The following is a 24,366-nucleotide window of genomic DNA, read 5'->3' as shown; positions in this document are numbered from 1 at the left end:
ATTTTTCAGTTAATCAGGTTACCAAAGTAAAATACCCACATAAAAATGTAACAAACAAAAATAGACAAATAAGAATATTTGCTAATCTCTTAATTGGTTCCATTTCAACCAACCACTTACAACAAAACTACTGCATCAAGTCAGATGAAAGGGCAATATTATTCTTCAATGGCAATCATGCATTTTGACTTTCTTAATCTAAAATAAAGATATATTAAATATAAAACCTGCATCTCCTATCAAAATACCATAAACAGATTACTACAGTATTTACAAAGTGAAATTCTGACTTTGCAAATCTCAAAAAGAACTGATTCAGAATTCAACAGAGAGAAAAGTTCACTCAAAAGTTTGAGAAAATAAAGCAAATACACTTGCAGATGCATTCTTTCAAATAGGAGATCTGAAGTAACAAAAATTTCTAATTTATCTCCAATTACATTAGATTTTAAATACTATGTTTTGAGAAATTCTCCCTTCCTTCAGAAGTATATGCAAAAGTGTCCCAAAACCATCAAAGTATTAATACAATGAAAAGATCAAGGAGAAAATTCCAGAGTTGGTAATGCTAAAATTTAATTATACCGCTAAGCTGTTGGTAATATAATTTACAACAGAGAATACAAATGAACCATTATGTCAAGTGAGTTTTTGATACATGCGTACAAGCTTAAGTAGTTAAGACACAATAATTCATCAGAAAGTGAAAGGGCATGCCAGAAATAAAATCTCTTTCAGCTGCATGAAGTTACACTGCATGAGTACAAAAACAGCTCAGGCAAAAAAGCCTGTTAAGATGAACTGAGGAGTAATGCTGGAATCTAATATTGTGTTGTAATGCACAATGGCAGCACTGCAGAAGTTCGAAGGGTTGCAGAAATGAAACAGTGACAAGTATCATGAGGTGTGGGTCTTCAGTATCTCCAGGTGTTCTTTGAAAGGACTGAGAAGACTGGCAATACTTTATTAAATAGTCACAGCCTAAGTCAGATCAGAATCTAGGGAACTTGCAGAATAGCAATTCATCAGATTCAGCCCATTCACTGCTAAAGAAAATCATTGTTCAGGAGGTTTCTCCATCCAAGTCCCATTTGCAATACTAGGATCACTTTATTTATTAATTTATTGGTTGAGTTGTCCATGTTTTCTCTGCATGACTGGCTAGATCGTTGTCACTGCTCTGACATAGTAAATGGTGGTTACTATTCAAAAAAGGTGTAAAATAGCCTATGCAAAAATGGAATAGAAGCACCTAGGCTTAGGCTTCCAACTCTGAGCAATGAACGGTGTACACATCAGGATCCCTCGCGTCTACGCTCTGAGGTACACACATATAAATTCTCATAATGTTCCTGGACCAGGACCCACCAGGTGACTTCCTGCTTGACCTTGGATTTGTCTCCTCACTGTGGACCTGCTTGGTGATTGCTGGGCTGTGACTGACCCCAGTGACGATCATCTGGCCTAAACTTGATGTCTGTTCCTGGCTTGACTTGCCCCACCACCATGACCTTGACTGATGGCCTGGACTTCGGGTTGCCCCATTACCTGCTCCAGCCTGTTGTCCTGCCTCACCGGGAGTGGTGGGATGGGCCCCTGCCCCATCAGCCATGTTATCAGCCTGGACTCCTGCCTCTACACCACCAGACATCCTGCAGGCCACCAGCCATCAGCTCTTGCTACATGCCCTGACAGCATCCAAGAACAACACGCTGCTCATCTACAGTCCTTTCATCGCAGAGTAAAGATGTCCAAACTGCCATGGAGTGCACAGGATCAGTTTGGTCCTGTTTCACTCTTCACAGTATGTGAAAACATCTCTTTAGGCACTCCTATGGCACCAGTATGGAAACGGAATAAAAATGCCTATTCAGAACATCCAAAACTCATGGTTTGCCCTGATGAGGGCATTCAGAAGTAACAATAAAAGTTAAAACAGCTTCTTGTACGTAGTCACCTAGTCATACCAAAGAGCTCCAGCTATTAGAGAGAGCACTCGATCAGGAGTAAGGAGATTCCTCTCACTGGGAAAGCCACTTGCCTTTCTTTCTCAGCTTAACTTTTTCTGTAAAATGGCTATCTGTGGACATGAAGTTTCATTTTATCACAGAGGATAAGTGCTGTCAGTGTTTATGATGCTAACATCAGAAATGCAATCTCAAACTGCATAACTGTTTTCTGTGATGAAACAGCTGTAAAAAAAACACTTCCCATATGACAAATCTCATGTGAAATGACTCATCACTGGGGAAATTAATTTTTTAAAAAAACCTTAATTATTATTTTGCAAGAACTACAGATTAATTATGACAACGAACAGAAACTTAAAAACGTTTCTTGCACTTTTTAAAAAACATAGTACTACCAAATAGCAGAAGGAAGATTTTTGACTGAGTTTAAAGAAACATGGCAATTTCAATGTTATTATGAACTAAGTACCACTGCAAATAAAATAATAATTATTAAGAGATGCAATGTGGTTGAATTTGATAGCTTTGGACCAAGAACTGGAATTCTGCAGAAAGTGAATGTTTTGAAAGTCACCTGAGAAACTGAATTGCAACTGTGAATCTGTATTGCTGTTACTCTTAAATTAAAACATACTTCTCTAAAAAATTTTCTTTTCTATCAGGGTAACTCAGAAAAGCTGCATTCAGATTGTGGAATGTGACTCAATTTGCTTCCTAAATTTGTAGTCAGTGTTCACCCTTTCTTCAATTTTTTCAGGATTATCTACTGATTTAATTAGTGGCAGGACCTAGCTTTAAAGAACAGTATTAAAGTAGGATTTACCACATTATAAATTCCACAGTGCTTCTCATCAGAGGGAACACCTTCTCTCCAGGTTTAATCCATGGATTATCTGATTTTAGAGGCTATTTTAATTTTTGTTACTCATAGCAGGAGATACATGGTGTTATTATTTTGTAAAGTAATAAAAGCTAGCAGTAGGTGTCCAGTAGCCCTCATTTCAACATTCTTCCACTATTTTAAAATAACTTTATCCCCATCAAAACACTGATCAAACCCTTGAAGAAAAAGCCAACATTCTACCCTGAAAGAGTTAATTCATATAGCACCATATGTATTACTTAATAGAAAAATTACTTAAGTAAGAAGGATAAATAGTTTTGAAAGAGATACTAACCACAGGAAAACACCAAGTTAGGAGAAAATCCCAGCTCCATGAAACAGTATATTAGTGTTTCTGTGCATGCCAGTATGACAGCAACCCACAACACATAAGCATTACTCAAGCCCTGAATTAAGGACCACAGACAGTATGCAGTACTTTAAATGGGCCTCCTATGATTTGCTCATCTCTTAAACACAAAAATATTAAAAAACGACCAGACATTCCACAATCAAATAGTCAAACCTATGGTTTGCATTTGTAATTTTTAAAAAATCTATTTTCTAAATTTACTCAAGACAGAATTTCAGCCTGTGCAAACTTGTGTTGCATCACAGAAATCACTAGAACTATAAAAATCCCCGTGTTACATAGTTTCAGTTTTGCTTTATTAGATATAGTAAATGATACTTAGGTCATAACATATGTACATGAATCTGTTCTGGCATCCTAAATTACATGAGTCACGACTCAAAAAAAATTCGAGCATAAGGACCATTTAAACAGCCTCCTGTTCATGGATTATCACTTTCACAAATTAAAATCAATTTATCGGTATATTGCTGTTCCCAGATCCCAAAGTCCACAAGTTCTCACTCTCAGCATCATTCATTTAAGGGTGCAAACACAACCCATGAGCCCTGGATGTCCTGGCCCTTCACTTGTGCCAATTGCCAAATCCTTTGCTGTGTATCTGTACCTTATTAAGGGGATGACAGTTGCCCGCAGGAGAATACATCGTGCAGAAGGAAAAAACGACAATCAGATTTTTAAAAAATTGATTTCTGTTTGTGCTTATCAGGAAAAATGAACAGGCCTAGTATGTATATATGCTCTCAAAAAGCATACACACAATTTCCACAGCCTGTTCCACCTACATTCACCAAGAAAACCACGACCATTTTTTTCTCATACAGATTTCACTGCCTCCATTTTGTGGACAGAATTCAAAGTTATTTCTAGTATCTATGGCCTATGGACAGAGGTCATAGAGCAAGGAAGGAAAACACTACTTGTAATGGCTTGGAAAGTTTATTTTAGAGTTATGGATGCAATCAAAGCTCATTTAAAATGTATTCTGCCTTAACAACACCACTGAGTTGTAAATAATCCATCCTTGTTAGAACGAATTATTTTTATTATTTTATCCATGCTATTACTAATTGCAATAAATAGAATGCTTATGAATGTATTTCTATGTCTATAGTTTCATTAAAGTTCCTACATGCTCTATTTTCCTACTGACTTATGCTACAATTTATAGAACAGTGCAAGCACATCCACAGCACAGTGCATCTTTGTTTTCATGCTAATTCACTACTGCTGTGAGCTGCTGGCTGCCAGCCTTGGAAACTGAAATCTTCTGTTCATCCAGAAAATACAAACTATGCAGAAAGTAACACCACAAGCTTACACACATAACCCTATCAGTATCTTTCAATCCTGATTTGAAGAGTCATCTCCAGTACAGAAAGGATGATCTTTGCAGTCATTTCATTCTTGGCTTCTGCTGATGTTAAAGTTGCCAAATTTCACTCACATCCTTGAGGGATACTACCCAGGTCTAGAGAAAAGTTCAGATTTTATCTCCTTGTTTACTTCTTTTTCCAGGCCAGACCACCTGTTCCTTACTTCACTCTCTGACCTTGCCAAGTGTGGGAAAGCTGCTTAGTGCTGGCACACTTTTTACCAGCCACTTCATGATCAGCGGAACCTGCTACTCCCACTGTATATAGTAAAAGTAGAACAGTGGCTACGTTTGTTCAGCTGCCAGTTCAAACCTCATTGCGGTCATCATTTTCAAGGCACAGTCTAGGGCTACTACTCAGAATAAGTGGCAGAAAGCTGTCGTTACACACACCTGCAGAGCTGTCAGAACTTAGAAAGTTAATCTTTTATGCTCTCCACTTCCTCTGTCTACTAGTTTGTTTACTACCTTTCCTTTCCACTTTGATTTTTTGTCACCTTACACAGCTTCCTCACAACTTTGACCATCATTCCTAATCTTAGCTTCCTGCTTTGTGCCAGACATTCTAACAAATGCCTTGAGACAAACCAGTTTCATCCACAGGAAGGAAGGCAGAAAACTGCCTGCAATAGTCTTCATTTGGTCTTGTCTTGAACAGGACTGTCTTTTTAAGGCAGTGAGTAGCCAACGTAGAATGAAATAATTCATTCTTCACTAGATGCATCCACTCGCCAGCTTTTACAGAAGCAGGCTAATCCTGCAATGGAATAACATCTTTCCTGTGTGACAGAATGCTGTTCAAAAAACAGGATCATCAACAGCTTGAGGAGCTGGTCGCTGGTTTGCTAGTATGTAATCAACATGGGTATGTGGTGTTGAAGCTCCCGAGAGCTACATGTACTTGCTATATAGGACAATTACTTCTTCTGCATAAGGTAAGGTCTGTGTAAGTAGTAGATATTCAATGTGGACATTGCAGCTGGCAGACCCCTATTAGTATGTTTCCAGAAAAAGTGAAAAAATGTACCTGAGACTAATGGGAAGCAGTAGAAGAAGTGGTGGTATTTCTGAACTATATATATAATTGAGTTGTTGGAAGCAGGACAGAAGACATAGTCAAGATTCTCCTGTTAGTAAATCAAAGAGGGAGTACACTCCTGGATATGAACTAGTTTAAGCATTGTGAGTGGTGTTCACGTGCAGATAATAGTATCTCCTGAGGTCCCTTACAGCCTTAATTATCCTATAATCCTGATCTCGGAGACTACAACACTCTGCTTCAGAAATACCATTGCTCTCTTCGTGGCCAAACCATGTGGTAATGGTCACACTTGGGCTATTCTGGAAGCCAGGAGTTGTGATGGAAGTATCTAATTATCAGGAGCAAGCAATACTGAACGCGCAGATCAAATAAATAAAAAGCTGATCTAATTCTGCAACAACACTCTAGCTGTAAACCTTTCTATGACAGGAACACAGTTATGTATTGCTTTCTAATCTTTGGTGTACTTTTCCCCATTATCTCACTAAATATTACTTTTCTGAAAAAGTATGTGTTATAACCAAGAGCTATAACTAAAGATCACAGCTGAAAGAACTTTCTAAATATCATACATTATTTTCATTAAAATATAAACAAAATTAAGTCATTAGATAGTAAATACAACAGTTTCTTACGTTCATCTCCAGTCAAAGAAGAATCCATACACAGTCTGAATCAAGGGCCTAATATTCCTTCAAGCACTTATTAACACAATACAGGGAATACCTCCTAATTAGTACTGTGCTAATTTTTTATATATAAATGAGTATTACAATTGGTATATATGAACAGAGATTAGGGTACAATACCTGTCCAAAGTTAATAACACAGTTTCATTCATTTCAGGTATATCATCAGCTTTAACAGTAATGTTGATTGTAGTATCACTTTGTCCAGATAAGAAAACAACGGAGCCATTAAAAGGACTTATATCGTCATGTGTTACTGCCTTTTCATTGAGACCAGAGGGTTTCAAACTCCAAAACACAGTTGCTTGACCATCCGTCCCATCTCGATGCAATGCAATGGAAACCTACGAATCACATGAGTCTGCTGTCACTTGCAAAACTAGATGCAATAAGTTACCCCTTGCAAATTACTATTTGAATATAAGCATCAAAATTTGCAGCTTTTTTTTTTTACTCATACACATGTATAAGATACTAAGTCAAAGATGGTATATCAACAACAATATATACTGAATCTTATCCTTTTAACCATTTATCAGTTATATACTCAGACAGTGGAGACATCAGATTATTAATATGACAAATCACTAAGCAACACAAAAAGCCTTGTATGACTGATTTAGTCAGTGTCCATCTCAACAAGACACCATAATTTTACTCTGGTTATAATAGTATAGCGCCAACTTGTACTCCACTTAAGGAAATCAGCAGTGTTAATCTGAAAATGAGAAACAAGTTATCTGATTCAGGATTTGTGGGAAGATTTCAGTGAAGACAACTAGAGAAAAAAGGGAAAGTGTCCGAGTCTCCAGCTGGGATTAAATCACTCAGATAGATGGCAATGCTTTTGAAAATACTTCTTTGGGTTCTAAGAAACCTAAAAAGTATAATTGTTGGACAACACACCCAGTGAGCCAAACTGTAAATTCACATGTAAGTAAATCAACTATAAGATACACAGACATTTCCATGAAATTCAGGAGTGATAACAGTCCTGCTTTACATCTGCTACTTTACATTGCTACTGCTTCTGCATTTGGTGAGAAAGATTAAGACTGTCTGCAGTATCTTTTCTTCTGTGTGAGCATCAAGACCTAACCGGTTTTAGACGCTTACAGAGAAAGGAAAGATCAGTATTTCTTGGTGACATGGACAGTGGCATGGAGCCCATCTTCAGCAAGTTTGCCGATGACACCAAGTTGTGTGGTGCGGTCAACATGCTGGAGGGAAGGGATGCCATCCAGAGGGACCTGGACAGGCTGGAGAGGTGGGCCCATGCAAACTTCATGAAGTTCAACAAGGTCAAGGGCAAGGTCCTTCATGTAGGTTGGGGCAATCCCAAGCACAAATACAAGCTGGGCAGAGAATGGATCAAGAGCAGCCCTGAGGAGAAGGACTTGGGGGTGCTGGTTGACGAGAAGCTCAACATGATCCGGCCATGTGCGCTGCTAGCCCAGAAAGCCAACCATGTCCAGGGCTGCATCCAAAGCAGAGTGGCCAGCTGGCCGAGCGAAGGGATTCTGCCCCTCTGCTCCGCCCTGCTGAGACCTCCCTGCAGCACTGCCTTCATCTCTGGGGTCCTCAGCACAAGCAGGACATGGACGTGTTGGAGCGAGTCCAGACGAGGCCACAAAGATGATCCAAGGGCTGGAGCACCTCTGCTGTGAGGACAGGCTGAGAGAGTTGGGGTTGTTCAGCCTGGAGAAGAGAAGGCTCCAGGCAGACCTTAGAGCAGCCTTCCAGTACCTAAAGGGGCCAACAAGAAAGCTGGGGAGGGACTTTTGACAAGGGCATGGAGTGACAGGACAAGGGGCAATGGCTTTAAACTAGAAGAGGGAAGATTTAGATGAGGTATGAGGAAGAAATTCTTCCCGGTGAGGGTGGTCAGGCAGTGGCACACGTTTCCCAGAGAAGTTGTGGATGCCCCATCCCTGGAAGTGTTCAAGGCCAGGTTGGATGAGGCTTTGAGCAACCTGGTCTGGTGGAAGGTGTCCCTGCCCATAGCAGGGGGGTTGGAACTAGGTGGTCTTTAAGTTCCCTTCCAACCCAAAACCACTCTATGGTTCTATGATTCTATGAACCCCACTTTTCCAATAATGACTAATGTATTATTCCAGACTGTAGTTTTACAAGCATTTTTTTCCTTTTTTTTTTTTTTTTAAACCAGGGGAATATTTGGGATCAGGCAAAATTTAGACAAAGGAGTTTTCTCACATTAACTTTCAAATTTACACTGAATATAGCAAACTTTGCTTTCTCCAAAGAAATTTTCCATACTAAGGGACAATATAAAAAGGTTTACTCACCACTGTAGCAGAGGAATCTTCTGGCTCAGAAAGAATAATTGGAAGATTGCTAGTAAAGCCTATTTCTCCATTTGCAATATCTGGAGTAATCCTCAGAGAAATATTTCGAATCTCACCTAATCTAGGACTCACAGGTGGAACTAGAGGAATTCTATTCACCAGCTCAACTTTTTCCAGCTGTAAGAAAAAGTAAGAAACAGTTGAGAAATAATAAAAGTTAGTACCAAGTCAGAACATTTCTGACATTTCAGAATAAGTTTCACATGTAGGGAGCAAAACCTCTCCAGAACAAATTTCTCTTACTGGCAACATTGTTGTTACAAAAATGAGTAAGTAAATGTGTCCAAAAAAATGAAGTGGGTATCATTGAGTTTTGTCAGCAGAATGGTATACCTCCCAGGCAAATCATGTTTGTGTACACAACTAAATGTATGGAGAGGAAGAATGAACCTTCTAGACTGGCTGATTCATTACTAGACCCATGAAAACAGTATTGATTTGACAAGCGGCCCTAACAGTTGTCCTAACTTCACTTTTCATGCCATGTGCTGATAGAAATCTGCTGAAGTCACTGGAATCATACTAATTTACAGCCTCTGATGAAGTCAAAGGATGACCCAATCTTCTTTCCTCTCTCATACAACTTTAAGGACTTCTCTATTTATAATAATTAATACATTAGAATTGCATTCAGAATTGAAAATCAGTACAGTATTTCAAAACTCCAGTCTCCTCTTGTGTTACCATATTTCTGATGGTTTATTTACACTTAGAAGAAATAGAAAAATGTTTATGCTTTCTTTGAATGGGATATATCACTCACTAAACCCAGCAGCAGTACTGACATAGTAAGGAAAGCAGGACTTGTCTGTTTAAATATTTATTTCAAATAGAATTTACACCATGTGATTCTGTCTATGTGCATCATCACAATAAATGTTTCCATAACTGATTTGCATATACTTCTGCAAACATTTTGCTGGCACATGAACCACCAATGACAACCACCTTTTAACTTCCGCAAGGATGTTTTTGCTTGGAGTTATCAGATGTTATCATACAGCAAGGTTTTATCGGAGGAGGGGAAAGTGGCCTTATTTAAAACCATATAGTGATCATGAATCACCGTTTCAACTGACGAGTTTTAAAGCTCTTCAATTCTTAAAACCAATCTATATAAAACACTTGGGCTGGATTATACTTTGTTCTACCACTGCTTGAGTAACACACAAAAATATTCATGCACGTTTTATTTCATGACAGATGGAACTGTTTTACAAATAGTGTATTCAGTAATTAATTCTCAACCATACCAGCTAGTTATTGTGTGTCTGAGGAACAAGTGGTGGGACTGCCTCGCTAGACTTCTAAGCTTTCTTTTAGAGTAGACCCTGGTTCTGTAACTAACAGTATGCAGGTCGAACACTATGTGGTTGTTAGCTCAGTAAAGTTTCTGAAATACTACACAGCTGAAATGATTCACTTTGTTAAGTGCTTCTGATCCTGGATAGTAACTTTGAGATTAAAGTAATAATTAATGAACAATTAAAAATTTTTTTTAGTTCAGTGTTTCCTTTTAAAGCAAATCAGCTCATAAGGAAAAAAGAATGCATTGTGAATTGAGTAATAATCATGAGTAGTTTATCAAATTAGTTAACCTTCTTGTCCATACCAAAACCTGCATCTCAGATTACAGTAGGTTATTCAATTGAAGATGTCACTGAAGAATGTTAATTGGACTTTTCCAGTTCCTCTATCCATTCTCTAGTTGTGTTTAAGCTTCATTTCCTCCTCCGCTCCTCCTCCCCTGATTCCTGAGTTGATCATTCATTGTGCCTAGTACAAACTCTGCAATCTTCTCATTCTAAACATGTGCGCTGAGATTATTGTTTATTCACAATGTAGAAGGATTGTCATAGTGATAAATAGGGGTATTTTTCCTCCTTTTCTAAATGAATTATTTGTGCAGAAAAGCCCCTCTGATTTTGTTTATTCAAACAAAAAGATTTTTATGGTTCATGGAGAAAGTACAGAACATTCACCCCCCGCTTCCCTGGAATCCACAGTTTGAAAAGCCAAGCAAAGTGCCTGCATTCTGAAATACTAATCATATGTGTGTCTTGTCCATAGCCCACACTGCAATGTTCTTTATAATGTATCATTTAAAAGGGGCTTGGAATTAGATATTTCAAGTCTTCTGTAGAACTTTCAGGTCTCATGCAGACGTAAAACATACTAACTTATTCTAGTATTCCAGAATGCAATTCCCCATCTAACTGTGAATGCAAAAACATTGCATACTAGTAAAACAGTAATATAAGTCTAGCAATAAATGTTCTTTTCTTTTTTTTTTTTTTAAGAGGATGTGGGGGGAAGGAGGTGGAGGGAAGAAATCTTTTCAAGGTCCCAGAAGTAATTAAAACATCTTCAGTAGACCATAAGTTAAAGACAAAACCTGGCAAATTTTAAATCAACGGATTTAACATCAACATGTTTATTTGAAAACTCTAAAGACATCTGACTTAAAAGATTAAAAGGAACCAAGAAATGCCGAAATGGCTCTGTGATTTGTGCTTCAGATGCTCCAAGTTATCCCTTTGTCTGAGTATCAAGATTGCTACCTGGGCCCATCAGGTGACCAGAGTGGCAATAGTTAATCATAGGAAGTAAAGATTATGGGGTAGTCTAAATATGAGAAAATAATTATAACAAATACTGACTACAATGCCCAGGATCTTCCATAGCAGTATATCTGAACAATAACTTGCTAAAAAGTAAGCAAATTTGGTTTTCTCCAGTGAAAAAGTAAAGCCTTCATTGAAAATGGAAATTCTTTCTTTAAATATTTTTGCTGAAAATCCAGTTTTCTGTCAAAAAAATAGTTTTAGTGAATTTTTCCAGCCAATTTTAATTAGAAATGACAGAAGTTCCCTTCTTACAAACTCAGACAGCAAAAAAGAGGAAAAAAGAAAAAAAAAAAAAAAAAAAAAAAGGTATATACAGGGAAAACTGGAAACAATACTTTACAAGTTCTCTGGCAAAATTTATACATAAGTGAAATATAAGATATGTTTGGCTGTTTTTAATTTATGTTTACTTGCTTGTAATTTCTAAAATTTGTCATACTTCTCTAATTTAAAGAACCTTAACTTGGTTAAATTGAAAGCTAAGGGGTAGGCAGAGAAACATATCTCAAAAGGCAACTAACATCTGCCACATTGATCTCATTTTGTTAAATTCCATGATTAATACCTGATTCCTGTGACAACAGTTTGTATTTTTAAAATGGTGTAATTAGTAAATGATGATTAGGAATAAATCTCTTCATGGTATATTTATGAAAGCTGTCTCTAAATAAGAAAGTTTTCTTAGCTATAGAGCTAATATTTTTTTTTCCTTTTTTTTTAACAGATAGGATCATTTTAATTAAATTGAAAGGGAAGGAGTCGCTATTAAATTATTTCCTTTATATTACACAAGCTAAAAAAACACCCCAAAACACAACTGAGATACCTGTATGAGGAAATGAGCACCATTTTGAAGAAATGCATCATTTCTTATTGGTATATTTAAAGTATCTTGTGTTTTTCCTTCTGGAAACATGAGAATGCTTCTTCTAGACATATTTAGAATGCCATCTTTTGCTCTCTCAGGATCCAGAGCTCCAGCTGGAATATACAGTGCAGTATAAATCAACTGCACATCTCCAACTGTTCCTCTCTCCCTTGCAAAACTCAAGGATAAAAAGCGTCCCGTTGGATCACTTTCAATCTTCTGATTCTCCAAAGGATAAAATTTTATAAGCCCATAAACATCATCACTGTCCTGAATATAAAACAGAAGCTGCAAAACAGAAAACAGCATCACTCACTCTGTGCTACAGTTACTATGTACCATAGTTTTCATGCTTTCACAAAAGCATGTCTTGACTGTCACCATACATTTTTCTCCTTAGTGAATTGGCACTCAAGAAAGAAATCAGATTGACAGCCTCAAAGTATTCTTTGTACACAAGCAGCACAGCACTGACCGTTGCAACTTTCCCACTATGCATCATCCATGTGCCAGAATGAGCTCTAAATAACTGATTTTTTAGCCAAAGTGAATAATTGAAAAATGTTTCAGGTTGTGAAAAATTTCATTTTATTCACCAAGTTCATTCCAATCATTTTTGAGAAAGACAAAGTAGGAACTTGAGCCACAAAACTGTCAGCAATGCTAGCCACCCTTTATTTAACACTTCAGAGGTTACAGTCTTAATTATCAACCCCTCCTCTCAAAGCTGTTACCCTGTGTAAAACATTCCAATAATCATTAAGAAGCAAATGAGCAAGTGAAAATAACTTTCCTGCCTTCTCTATCAAGCAGTCACTCAAGACAGCATTTATGAAATGCTATGTATGTTCAGAATAATCTACGTTGAATGCTACCACATTAAAAAGGTATACTATACTATACCAAGTCAAATACTCTGGATATGGCTCTACATACTAAGATTATATTAAAGGATTAATTTGATTGATTCATGTTCAAGCACAAACCCTGTAGCCAGTTTAGCCAATCAATCAATGTTATAAAAACTGGTAAAGTTCCTCATTATTACCTATTATTACCTTATCCAAAAGAATTCTAAAAGCAAACTTACCTCAGATGGTTCACTGACTTCTGCACCTCCCTGTATTGTATGAGCTAAGAGTTTCAGAAGATAGGGCTCTGCCTCTTCTGGTATATCATCATTAATAATGTTCAGAGCAAGTGTTACCAGCATCTGTCCTTGATCAAAACATATCTCCCCGGTTTCTGGAATGAGGTCTGCATTCACAGGTGAGGAATCACTGCTATTTCGGATTATAACCCAGGTAACAGAAACATTTCCATGTGTTCCACCATTTCTTACAATCGTGATCCCTTCAAACCTACGGTTTTGAATGAAAATAAAAACCCACAATATAAAAATGTAATTAATATTGGCTTGCTTAGTTATCCATTCCCTGGAAGATTTACACTGAATTAAGCAGAATGTGTTCACTGCTGCAAGTGACATTTGAGTCAGGACTTAAAAGTTTGTGAAATCATAACACACATGTAAGACTTTTCTCAGACTGCTTATTCACGAGCTGTCTGTAATGTCTCTAATGTTATTTGTTAGAATTTACTTTGTTTACAGCAGGAAAGATACTGAGAAGTGGAGACCTAGCACGTTTTACATTTGCCTTGAGAAACACGTCAAATTTCAGAAAACTTTTTCTCTATCAGCTTTCTACACCATTTTATAAACTATACCAAAATACATTTGTCAGGTCTGAACATTTAAATAATGATTCTGAATGAACTATTTGCTTCTGTACTGAAATATTAAGTTATTGATATTTGTGATACTGGAAATGTCATATTTCCTGATATTTGACAAGCACACGACTACAATAAAAAGTCTGGGAATCATGTCTTACAAAAATTTAGAAAGCAAGATTTATTTCTTCACTGCTTATAAGAAAGAAAGATGAATACTGAAGTGCTGGGCTCTACATACTATAAAATATTCTTTCAAAATTGTTCATAGTATGATAGCTTGGTGTATTACCTGTTTCTCTGGGGATGAACTACCATCAGTACCTAGCAATGGACATTTTTATCAAAACTGTCAATATTTTGTATCATTCATGCCTGTAAAATTTGTATAGAGCTTTGATTTTACTCTGTCTGTAAAATTATAATTACTTAACCTATTTTTAACTTTAAGGTAAGTATTTCATAAGAGACACTCAGCATCCAGCATCTTTTTTTTTTTAACCAGAGACTGATTTTATATATAGTAAATACAAAGATTTACCAGAGAAGGAAGCCAGAAATCTATTTTCCACTTGTATGAACTGGTGCGTGGCAGCATCATAACTTCATTGATCCCGCCTTTAGGTTAAGGTTTTTTCAGTATTCCAATCATGTCATTAAATATTTACAGATTTTACATACATTTAATAAATACTAAAACACTTCCTGTATAATTAGACATTCCCACTTCCTTGAAACCTTTGTAGACATAGTTGATTGTAATAACACACTAAGTGATTTCTACATTTTATTTTCAGTAGCGTTTTCGTAATTACTTTCAATGAAATCCTAAAGATGCTTAACAATGTCAAACAAATCTCTTAAACTGACTAGATAGTAGATTTGAAGATCTGTAGTACCTTGAAATTTGGTCTTCATCAATGATAACAGTCTGAGCAAACAGGATACTGTTGATTGAAAGTACTCCATAGGGTTTATCATTCGGTTGGATGGTGACATGAACAACAGACGGATTAACCAAAACAGCATCTCCCTGCAAAGTGTCCTTAAGAAGCATAATCTGAAAGGTCTCAGCAATTTCTGGTATGGCATCATCAAGGATCTTAAATTTCATGTATGTTTCATGAACTAGAGGTGGGAAAACAATAGTTGTATTTGGCTGTAGATCTAGGAAGTCTACATTGAGCTGTGCATGTGCTGTTGAATTCCCAGTTATGATGGCGTAACTGACAGAGATGTCATGTTCATCAGGTCCAACTAATTTTCCACTGACATCCTTACCACGAACAACTTGAATTGTTACCACATCAACTTCCTCAGGCACAATATAAGCACTCTGAACAAAACGCACTGGGCTGTCATTTTTCTTAATAGTAATCTGAACAGAATTTTTTGTGTTGTTGATTTCAGCCCCTCCCTCCACGCTTCTCAGATGAACAACAAACAATTCATCATTTTCAGGTATCTGGAAAAATAATATTAGCAACTGGGTGTAAGTCACATTTCAAATACATGCAGAACACTCTTACTGAGAAATACGTTTTACATATTTTGCAGAAAAGGGAAATAATACAAACTTGACAGCTCATTTAATATTAAAACAAGCAGGAGAGAAGTCTTCCTTACAACTTTGGCTGAAAATCCCTTCTCAAAATTGAATGTTTCCATTTTCTAAAACATACTTCCGTGCTCTGGCAATATGAAAAAGGGTGAAGAGCCAAAAAGAAGTAAAACAAAAATTAGGCAAGAATCAGAGAAAGCTGGATCTTTCCAACTTGAGACTATGAGGAGATCCAAACTCTACTTTTGGAAGCCACCTCTATTTGGAAACAAATGTTCCTCCCAGTTATTTACATTTACATATTGATTTTCTGATGTTGATACTGATTTACCTCTATGCATGTCTGACCGAATACAGGAACAGTTTATGGATACAGCTTACCTTGGCCCCTCCATTCCTGTAAACACACAACTGTACACAACTGTAAAAGGAACATTCAGACACATCCACATCCCCAGAGAAAACTTCCATCACAGATCTGAGAAAACATTTTCTGGTACTTAGCAATTAATGAGGCTTTGGCATTTCTACAAAATGACTGTTTAAAACTCCATTTTAATTTTAGCTATTTCTTCTCCAATGTCTGATGCACCAGACAATAAAGAATGGCATATAAACCACAAATTACAGAATTTAAGGATGAGATTTTTGCTTTATATTATTATATTTTATTCCCCAAATCCTGATTTGCTAAACTTACTTAACTGAAAAATAGGATTGTTTTATTAATATATATAGGTAAAAAGTAAATCTTTAAAAATTATTTATGATCTTTGCATCTCATCCTTGCTGTGGACTCCTGGAAACTGGTATTATTTGCTTCTGAGAGGAATTCCAGGACAAAATTACTTATTTTTTGCTAATGGTAATACTCTGTTATAAAGTTGACAAATCCTTTTCATGCACTTTTGTTTACTGAGCTAAAAAAGTTCTGAAAATGCTGCTGTCCAATATTTCTTCTCTTTCACATTCATTTGTTAATTGGCCACCCTCAGATCCTTTCTAGGGCTAAGAGAGTGGGCATGCAACTGCCTTTATAGCTGATGCCAATTCTGTCCCTTGTTTGGCTTGAGGCACTTAAACTTGCATAATTTTGTTGATTGATGCAGGGCTTTTTTGTCAACGTGAGATCTGGAAGCTCTCAGTCACTCTCCTACACTGAGATACAACACAGTTATTTTACCTTATTAAAATAGATGCTAACTTTTGTTTCATTTAGTTCACTAGTTAATACACCATCTTGCACCATAAAAATATACATTTAAGAGACAGCCAAAATGTATCCACTATTGTAGTTCCAGTTTACATCTTAGTATATCATATAAATGGAACATTCCAGAGTTCTTAATGGCATCATGACTCACCAATAAAAAAACTAGTCAACCTTCAAAAACAACAGTATAAAGGATTTCCAGTCCTGCCTTGCCTCTTTCATTTTCTCTTAACAAAGTTTCCATTATTCCTCACTAAAAAAGGATATGTATACAATAAAATTACTATAAATGTAGTGCTGTGGACATCGGATCTGCAGTTACTTAATTGCTGTAGGAAAAGGGCTACCCAATTCAGAAAAATACTTGTTTCATTGTTTTCCCTAATTTCAGATCCTAAAAGCTCAAACTGAGTTCTGAGAGTAACATTGGATTCTTGTGAATTCCATCATCATAATCAATAAAGGTTTTTTATGCAAAATTAATCTTTCCTATATGCCTGTGGAAGACTTTCACTGAGTGAAAGACCAGCCACAGCTGTACAGATCAAACTCTGAGAAACAGAACTTTGAGAACATTTCTCAGAGGAAAGAAAAATCACATCCTCTCAAAAAGCCTAACGATTTCTTTCTGAATATAAGTCACAGAAATATTACACCTAGTCTGAAAGAGACATTTCTACACACCAGTCTGGCACAGACTCTTAACATTAAAAATACCAATGTAGATGTGGAAAACCACTTTTTATAACTAACAGAAATATGCAAAAAATTCCTTTCAAGTTGCTGACTTCTGAGACAGGCATTTCTTTGCTATTACTTTTTTCTTGTGAATTTCCTTATTAAGTTGTTCTGCTTACTGTTTACTTATTTTGGTGGCTTTATTTTCCCTCTCATCCCCATTATAAATTAAAAAAAAAAAAATCAAAAAAGAGAAGTGTAAGAAAAATTAAAATCACGAATTGAAAAGTAGAAGAATATGTTTTGTTTATTCTGAAATAGAAAGAAGGTTTACCACACATAAGCATTTTTTTTCAAAAAGACCAATCTAAAAATCGAAAATTTTTAATTATCACCTAGTGTTCACGCTCTTCACAAGACTGACTGTTTCTTTGAGGACTCTTATCTATTTTCAGTATTTTTTAAAATATATTTCTACCTTGAAACATATCTATATAAAAACATGTAAATTTTTTCAAGCTATTTTTTCCCTGTGAATATTCAATGTTTTATATTCTTTCTTTAGTGACAAACATAAGATGTCTGCTCTTCACACGAGTGACAGCCAGTCACGTTAACAAAGAATAAACTAGATCCTTATGCACTGTTAACTGAGGGCAAAGGAGCTGCACAGGTATCACTGAGGATGTAATCAAAAATGCATCATGTAAGCAAGGTTATGATTAGGTTCCTTTTGCCTAAACAATTAATAAATACAGAAAAGGATAGCCTGAGTTCATCATGCAAACATAGCCTGAATTTGCAAGGCAGACAATTAGGGAAAATCAGAGCACATTTAAAAAGAAAGTTAAATATAGAAAGGATAGTCTAACAGATAAACCTATTATCTAGCTCAAGAACATCATCTTCGGCCATACAACAAGGACCTGAGTATTCCATCTGAAAAAAAAGTATAATGCCTTCCTGATTATTTATACATTTACTGCAGTACTACCTAACAGGTCTAGTCAGAGCAGCCAGCATATGGCCAGAAACTAAAAATGTTCACTGACGAGAATTACAGAGGTAGCATTAGAAGGAGTAAAAGTAAGAGTCATAGAGCTGAAATTTAACATCCCCTAAACCAAGCATTTTTGTAACCTATTACTCTAAGTCTCTCCAGAACAGCAGTTAACTTTCTACGCATCCAAACCAAAATTGAAGTCAGCTTGTTCTTACCTGATCATCAAGCACTGTTAAATTATAAATCAGCATTGATCTCCCAGGGGTAAATGTAATATTCCCCCTAGCTGGACTGAAGTCTTCTTCAGCTGGGTTTGGTCCATCTTCTATCTGCAAAGAATTGATTTTTATGATAAGAAATGACATCTGACTTACCAACAAAAAACAAAAAAACAACAAAAAAAAAAAAACACAAAAAAAAAAACAAAAAAAAAAAAAAAAAAAAAAAAAAAAACCAAAAAAAAAAAAAAAAAAAAACAAAAAAACCAAAAACGAATCTAGTACGAGTACAATAATCAATATACAGTGTGTGACATGCATAACAAATGACTATCTATTCAGTCATCTCCTCTTCACAGGCACATACATTCAGTTGTGAAAATCTGCTCTTTTTTCACAGATGGAGTAAGTCAGAGTAACTACTCTGAAGAAAAAGAGGAAGATGACTGCTTCCATATAAGCCTATGAGAACTCTTTGGCATCTACTGATGCATAACTGACTCTTTTACATAACAGAAAGGAAATTCATTCTAATTTAATTTAAATCACTAATATTTCATAGTAAGTTCCAATACAAAGTAATAGCAGTTACTGGTTTTGTGTCCATTCTATCTTGACTTGTGATATTAAGGAAATTACAGTTAATACTGAAACCTAAAGACTAGGAAGACCCTTAGAGGCAATATGTTGGGTCTTTTTAGAAAACCTTGTAAATTTTTTTCAACATACGTATATAAACTACACTGTGAGATGGATCTGATTCATTGTGTAGGTAGTATAATTTATTAGACCTTAAAATAAATACAGCTGCAATAAATAACACAGAGAATCTCATTCTGTATGTTAACTATACATGCTGTATTTAGATGCAATAAAATCCAGCACAAATCTTTTGAGATTTTGACAGGTCTAGATTAAACTGTTGATGATGTATAAGACAAGACAACTGAAAAAGAAATATCTATACGAAAGAACTTATATGCAATTTTAAAGTATGTAATAGAATTGGAGCCAGATAAGAAAAAAAAAACCCAACCATAAAACAACAAAGGCAGTAAGTGTATCACATTTAAATCAAGTACCTAAATAACAGCCTAAATATTCAACATGAGTAATTATTTTGAAAGGTTTGTTTCTGGGAATTCAAACTGCAGTCTTACGGAATTTCACTAAATACTGAGCTCTCATACTTGCATGATCAAAGTTGGCACAAGCATTAAAGACTCACTCTGATGTTTATTTCTAAAATATAGATAAAATTTGAAGAAATATTAAATAAGACATTTCTTACACACTTAATAGATTGTTTTCTTGTAATACCAACTAATGCTGCCTCAAATATCTTCCTAAATGACAGACAGTACTCAGTTTTCTCTAATACATCTTAATTTTTCCTCAATTTTAAGTCAGATAATTACAATATTTTCCATTTGACAGGTAGTATCTTTCCATTTTATGGAACAGATGTAACAAATGTAGACACAGGTATTTTGCCCCTCTTTCACTTTAATAAACACTTCAATAAATTATGATTATGGTCTGACAGTTTCATCCAACAGACGAAGGTATAGAGCCTTCTTGACAAACTCACCTCAAAATTTACGATGACCGTCCCATAGGTTCCCCTCTCCCTAATTAGAGTGAGAGGCACACATTCATTTCTGCCCCTGGGCTCATTCACTGTGATTAAGGCAGACTAATGAGGAAGAAAAGGGACAGGCAATCAGGCACAGATCAAATATCACAGCAGAAGGAAGAAACTGTTACCATAGAAATACCAAACTCCCACAGACAAGTTAATCCAATCTGCAAACCAGTCTACTGATGGCATACATTTCCTAGCAACCAATTAGTTCAGCTAATAAAAAGCTTGAAAGATTTCAGATTAAAAAAAAATATCGTGTTATGCAAATGGGGGGGGGTTGTAAATTAACATTGTCAATACACAGAACGCTCTGGCATATTAGCACTGGTATTTATAGAAGCTCCTAACACCATTAAAAATAGGTTTTCTCCATTAAAAAGTAATTTATTAGAAAACTAGCTATAAATGGATTCTGTCTATCAAACTGTTGTAGCTGAAAGATTTCAAAGAATTACACCAATTTAGGGAGCAGTATGGCTTAGTATTGTGGTGCTAAAAAGTTCTCATGTTCTCGTGTTTTTTCAAGGAAGTCTTCTACAAAGATTATATAGCCATAATGCTGCAATAAGGCATAGTTTCTACTAACACAAACTCTGTATTATTGCAAATATCCTCCATACCACCTGAGTCACACCAGTGTCTTATCACAGGAAGTGTTATACAACGCGTGTATCCTACTGCTCTCTCAGCTTGAGAGTGAAGTATAAAATTGCTTACTAGGGATGGGAAAAAGTATATATTCTCAAGATTTCCAAATTGCATCTTTAACTTTCCTATGGTATTACTCCTCACTTCTTCCCCGCTATATTTACATCTAGACTTACAGATGAGGGGCAGTGGGACTGAACAACTTTTCAGAAGTTTTATATTTAAGACAAGCAACATAGATATTCATCCCAGTGTGAGGGTCTCAGGCTACGTCTCAACATCTAAAACCATACAGAAGTATTAAAGCTGTATATATGTATGAATTACATACATATGTATGAATTACCTCTAGAGATGTTTTCAAAGATGTAACTCAGAATCAGTTTTCAAGGGATTCAGTTGAATAACTAACCAGCGTCTTTGACAATTTCACCTTTATGTTTTCTAAAATTTTCACATATACTATATAAAACCCCATACCATGTTAAAAGAAATTATTCCAAAGGCATTGTCATTTGATAAGATTGTTACAGTGACAGATTTGGGTGAGCCAAGCTTTATCCTTGCAGATGGTTTCTAAAATTAACAAAACAAAATAAGATATTAAAAAAGGTAATGGGTAAAAACACACATTTTTATTTTACTGTCTGTTAAGAGTAAATATTAGCCTATAACAAATTGTATGTCTTTTTATTATATATTACAATGATAAATATTTAAAGCAATGGAATGCACCAAAATAATTCCTAATTACTGAGGAAATAGACTCTATACAATCAACAGCAAAATGCTTGAAACAAACTTTGCAAATAATTAACCATAGTTTGGCAATCTATTAATGACACTATGGCAATAGGTAACCAGGTATGAAACATCTAGCACTGCCAGGAACTCCAAAGTTGTTCTTTTTTTCCTAACATTTGCATAAAACTGAAACTTTGAAGCTATTATACTGAGATATCAGCTAAAGGAAACAAGTCTTTACAGTGCTGTAAAAATGAGCTACATTTACAAATCAAATGAAGAAGGAAGGGAAAATATGCATTTTTATATTCACTGCAAACAAGCCCTGAGATGTGTCATAATTGTCAATAAAATATGAAATTTACCCTTACTGAACGGACATCAAACTTAGTCATAAACCGTTACCTAAAAAAACCTGAATGTAAACCCTCTCCTGTAGCATGACTCCTGTGAGACAGAACAATATGAAGAGATTTATTTAGAAGTATTAAAAAAATTGTTTGTTTTTAGGTAAGTCTTGTTTACCCTCTGCTTCTGGAGGACTGGAAGTCATCCTCTTTCTTTTGCTACTTCCACCCTCTCTTCCATGTATGGTCTATGCAGATAAAGAGGAAAGGCTGAGAGACTCTTCTCAATCTAACTCTTCTGGGCTCTAGTACACCTTCAAATGTCCAGAGCTGCATGCAATGCCCACCGAAGTTTCAGACTATGTCCATACTGCACAGCAATACCACACAGAGACACCCACAGGAACACCAAAACCTTCTAAAGAGCAGGAAGCACCATCCTGGCTAGTTTCCAGATTTTAGTTCTTACCAATTAGGATTCAGACTCACAAGCAGTACGACTACATTGAAATCTATGGAACACCATTCATTTATGTCAGCCTACTCACTGTTTTCTGGGGAACAGATAAACTGAAAAATTGAGACTTACTGGTAGTGTCAAGTAAAATGTGAATGTCTCATCAGCCTCTGGAAGATCATCATCACAGACAGATATATACACTGTTCGGTTTGTTTCTGTATCGGGTATAAATGCAGCTGCATATGTGTCAAAAAAGTCTCCTGTGTCTTCTCCATCAATCTGCAATAAACACACAATTGAATGCCATCTCCTTCTTCTGTCACTGTCTTTTATAACATTATTGTGGACTCACTTAACAGACTTCATACACATTTCTTTGCACACAATTCTTCCCGCGATTTCCCCTGCTGTCATACAGTTAATTTCTCAACAGAAAGTATAGATAATAGCCCCTTGTATCCATGCTGAGTAACCAGGAGAAAAAAAATAAAACAAAACCACAACGCTTTATTCAGAAAAATTTATTACTCCCTTCCTTGCAACTGGGTATCTTTTGCATAATGCACCATATGACCAGTTTTTCAATGGAAAAGCTATTCCTAGCACAGAACTGTACCTGTACCTTATAATACCCTACCTGAATTAAACTTACCTCAGGAGGTAACTGCCCTCTGCCTTTCTGTCTCACTCTAGGGACTAGAAGGAGCCTAGGTGTTTAACTAGATTAACATTCTGATTGTGAAAGCTGGCAAGATGAAGTCTTCTATAACAAACAGCCCTGCTTTCGTTTCAGTCAACAAAAGAAAATCTCAGTGATTCTACTTTAAGTAAGGTCGTTAGAGGAGAGATTACAAAGGCAGTAGCATCAAGACAGCAAAGGGTCTAGGTTAAGTTTACAGTTGGAAGCTGAGACAAAATGGAGAGAAGCAACTCAACAAGCATAGCTGCCGCACCTGAAATTAGCATCCTCACAGGCACTAAAGGTTTGAATGAACCATTGTGAAAAAGGGTGTTCTTCATTTAAGAAAAGTGAAATTGAAAGTTAAGTGAAGAGGAAACAAAGGATAGAAGGTATTTTTGTGGCTCTCACCTATCATTGGACATATTGGCAACTACTTACTTTTTACGTATCTGAGCCAACAGTAGACTTACCAAAAAGCTCTTAGAAAAACAGGCTATAAACATCTTCCTAAGAGAGCTGCTCAAAATATTCATGTTAGATTTAAATTTTGGAATTTCAGGTCCTTAATAAGGAAGCTAAGTTACTCTGCTTGTTAAACTAGTAAAGAGCACCAGTTTCAAAGTACAATCCCATTTTCTCAAGGTTTTCTCCTCAAACGTTAATAAAGTGTGAAATCCCTACAGATCAATTTCTACTCCTTGTAATTTCTAAGACATATAATTTTCGTATTTAGTTACAGGACAATAAAACATTGTGTGGGAACATCGATAATTTCTTTTGTTTACAGACTGTAGAAATTTATAAGCAGTACATCTTCTCTGGCACACTGCTATGTTTTCATGTGGTACTCATACCACATAGCATCTTACTCCATACACATATGGTAAAGCACGCTCTAAGGGGTTTAAACTTTTAAAGGGAATACAATCAAGATCCTGGTTAATAACAGCTAAGAAATAAAGGAAATAATGTGAAAATACTAACTCTGATCTCCAAAGGAATTGAATAATGTAGTTTTTAAAATTCATATGGAAGTCTGACTCAAACAGTGGAGCAGTTATTAAATTGCAGGTTCTACAGTAACCAGGAAAAATTGTTATATATCCACATTTTCAGTATGAGCTCACAGTGACAACTGAAATCAAACAAGCATATCAGTTTGGACTTCTACCCAAGCAGTAGGAGCTGGCTCCTTGAGGAGATGTTTGTACCATTATTCTGAAACTATTGATGCAGCCAG

The 24,366-nt window shown here is 36.0% G+C and overlaps 1 protein-coding gene across 1 annotated transcript in view; it reads right to left on the bottom strand.

The window, feature by feature from the left end:
- Nucleotides 1-24,366, bottom strand: part of LOC104166045 (G-protein coupled receptor 98-like) — a gene marked incomplete at its 3' end in the record, with an annotated part of 74,837 nt that overhangs the window by 32,405 nt on the left and 18,066 nt on the right. The window contains exons 3-11 of the mRNA XM_009705849.1: nt 22,574-22,723; nt 21,374-21,469; nt 20,192-20,296; nt 18,598-18,711; nt 14,827-15,392; nt 13,284-13,554; nt 12,152-12,481; nt 8,639-8,815; nt 6,453-6,676 (exon numbers count right to left, since the gene is read on the bottom strand). Of these exons, the coding sequence (XP_009704151.1) occupies nt 6,453-6,676; nt 8,639-8,815; nt 12,152-12,481; nt 13,284-13,554; nt 14,827-15,392; nt 18,598-18,711; nt 20,192-20,296; nt 21,374-21,469; nt 22,574-22,723 (2,033 nt within the window). The remainder of the gene's footprint in view (nt 1-6,452; nt 6,677-8,638; nt 8,816-12,151; nt 12,482-13,283; nt 13,555-14,826; nt 15,393-18,597; nt 18,712-20,191; nt 20,297-21,373; nt 21,470-22,573; nt 22,724-24,366) is intronic.

This window comes from Cariama cristata, unplaced genomic scaffold (genome assembly GCF_000690535.1).
Source record: "Cariama cristata isolate BGI_N322 unplaced genomic scaffold, ASM69053v1 scaffold27638, whole genome shotgun sequence".
Taxonomy (NCBI): Eukaryota; Metazoa; Chordata; class Aves; order Cariamiformes; family Cariamidae; genus Cariama; species Cariama cristata.
This window is presented reverse-complemented; position numbering and strand designations above follow the sequence as displayed.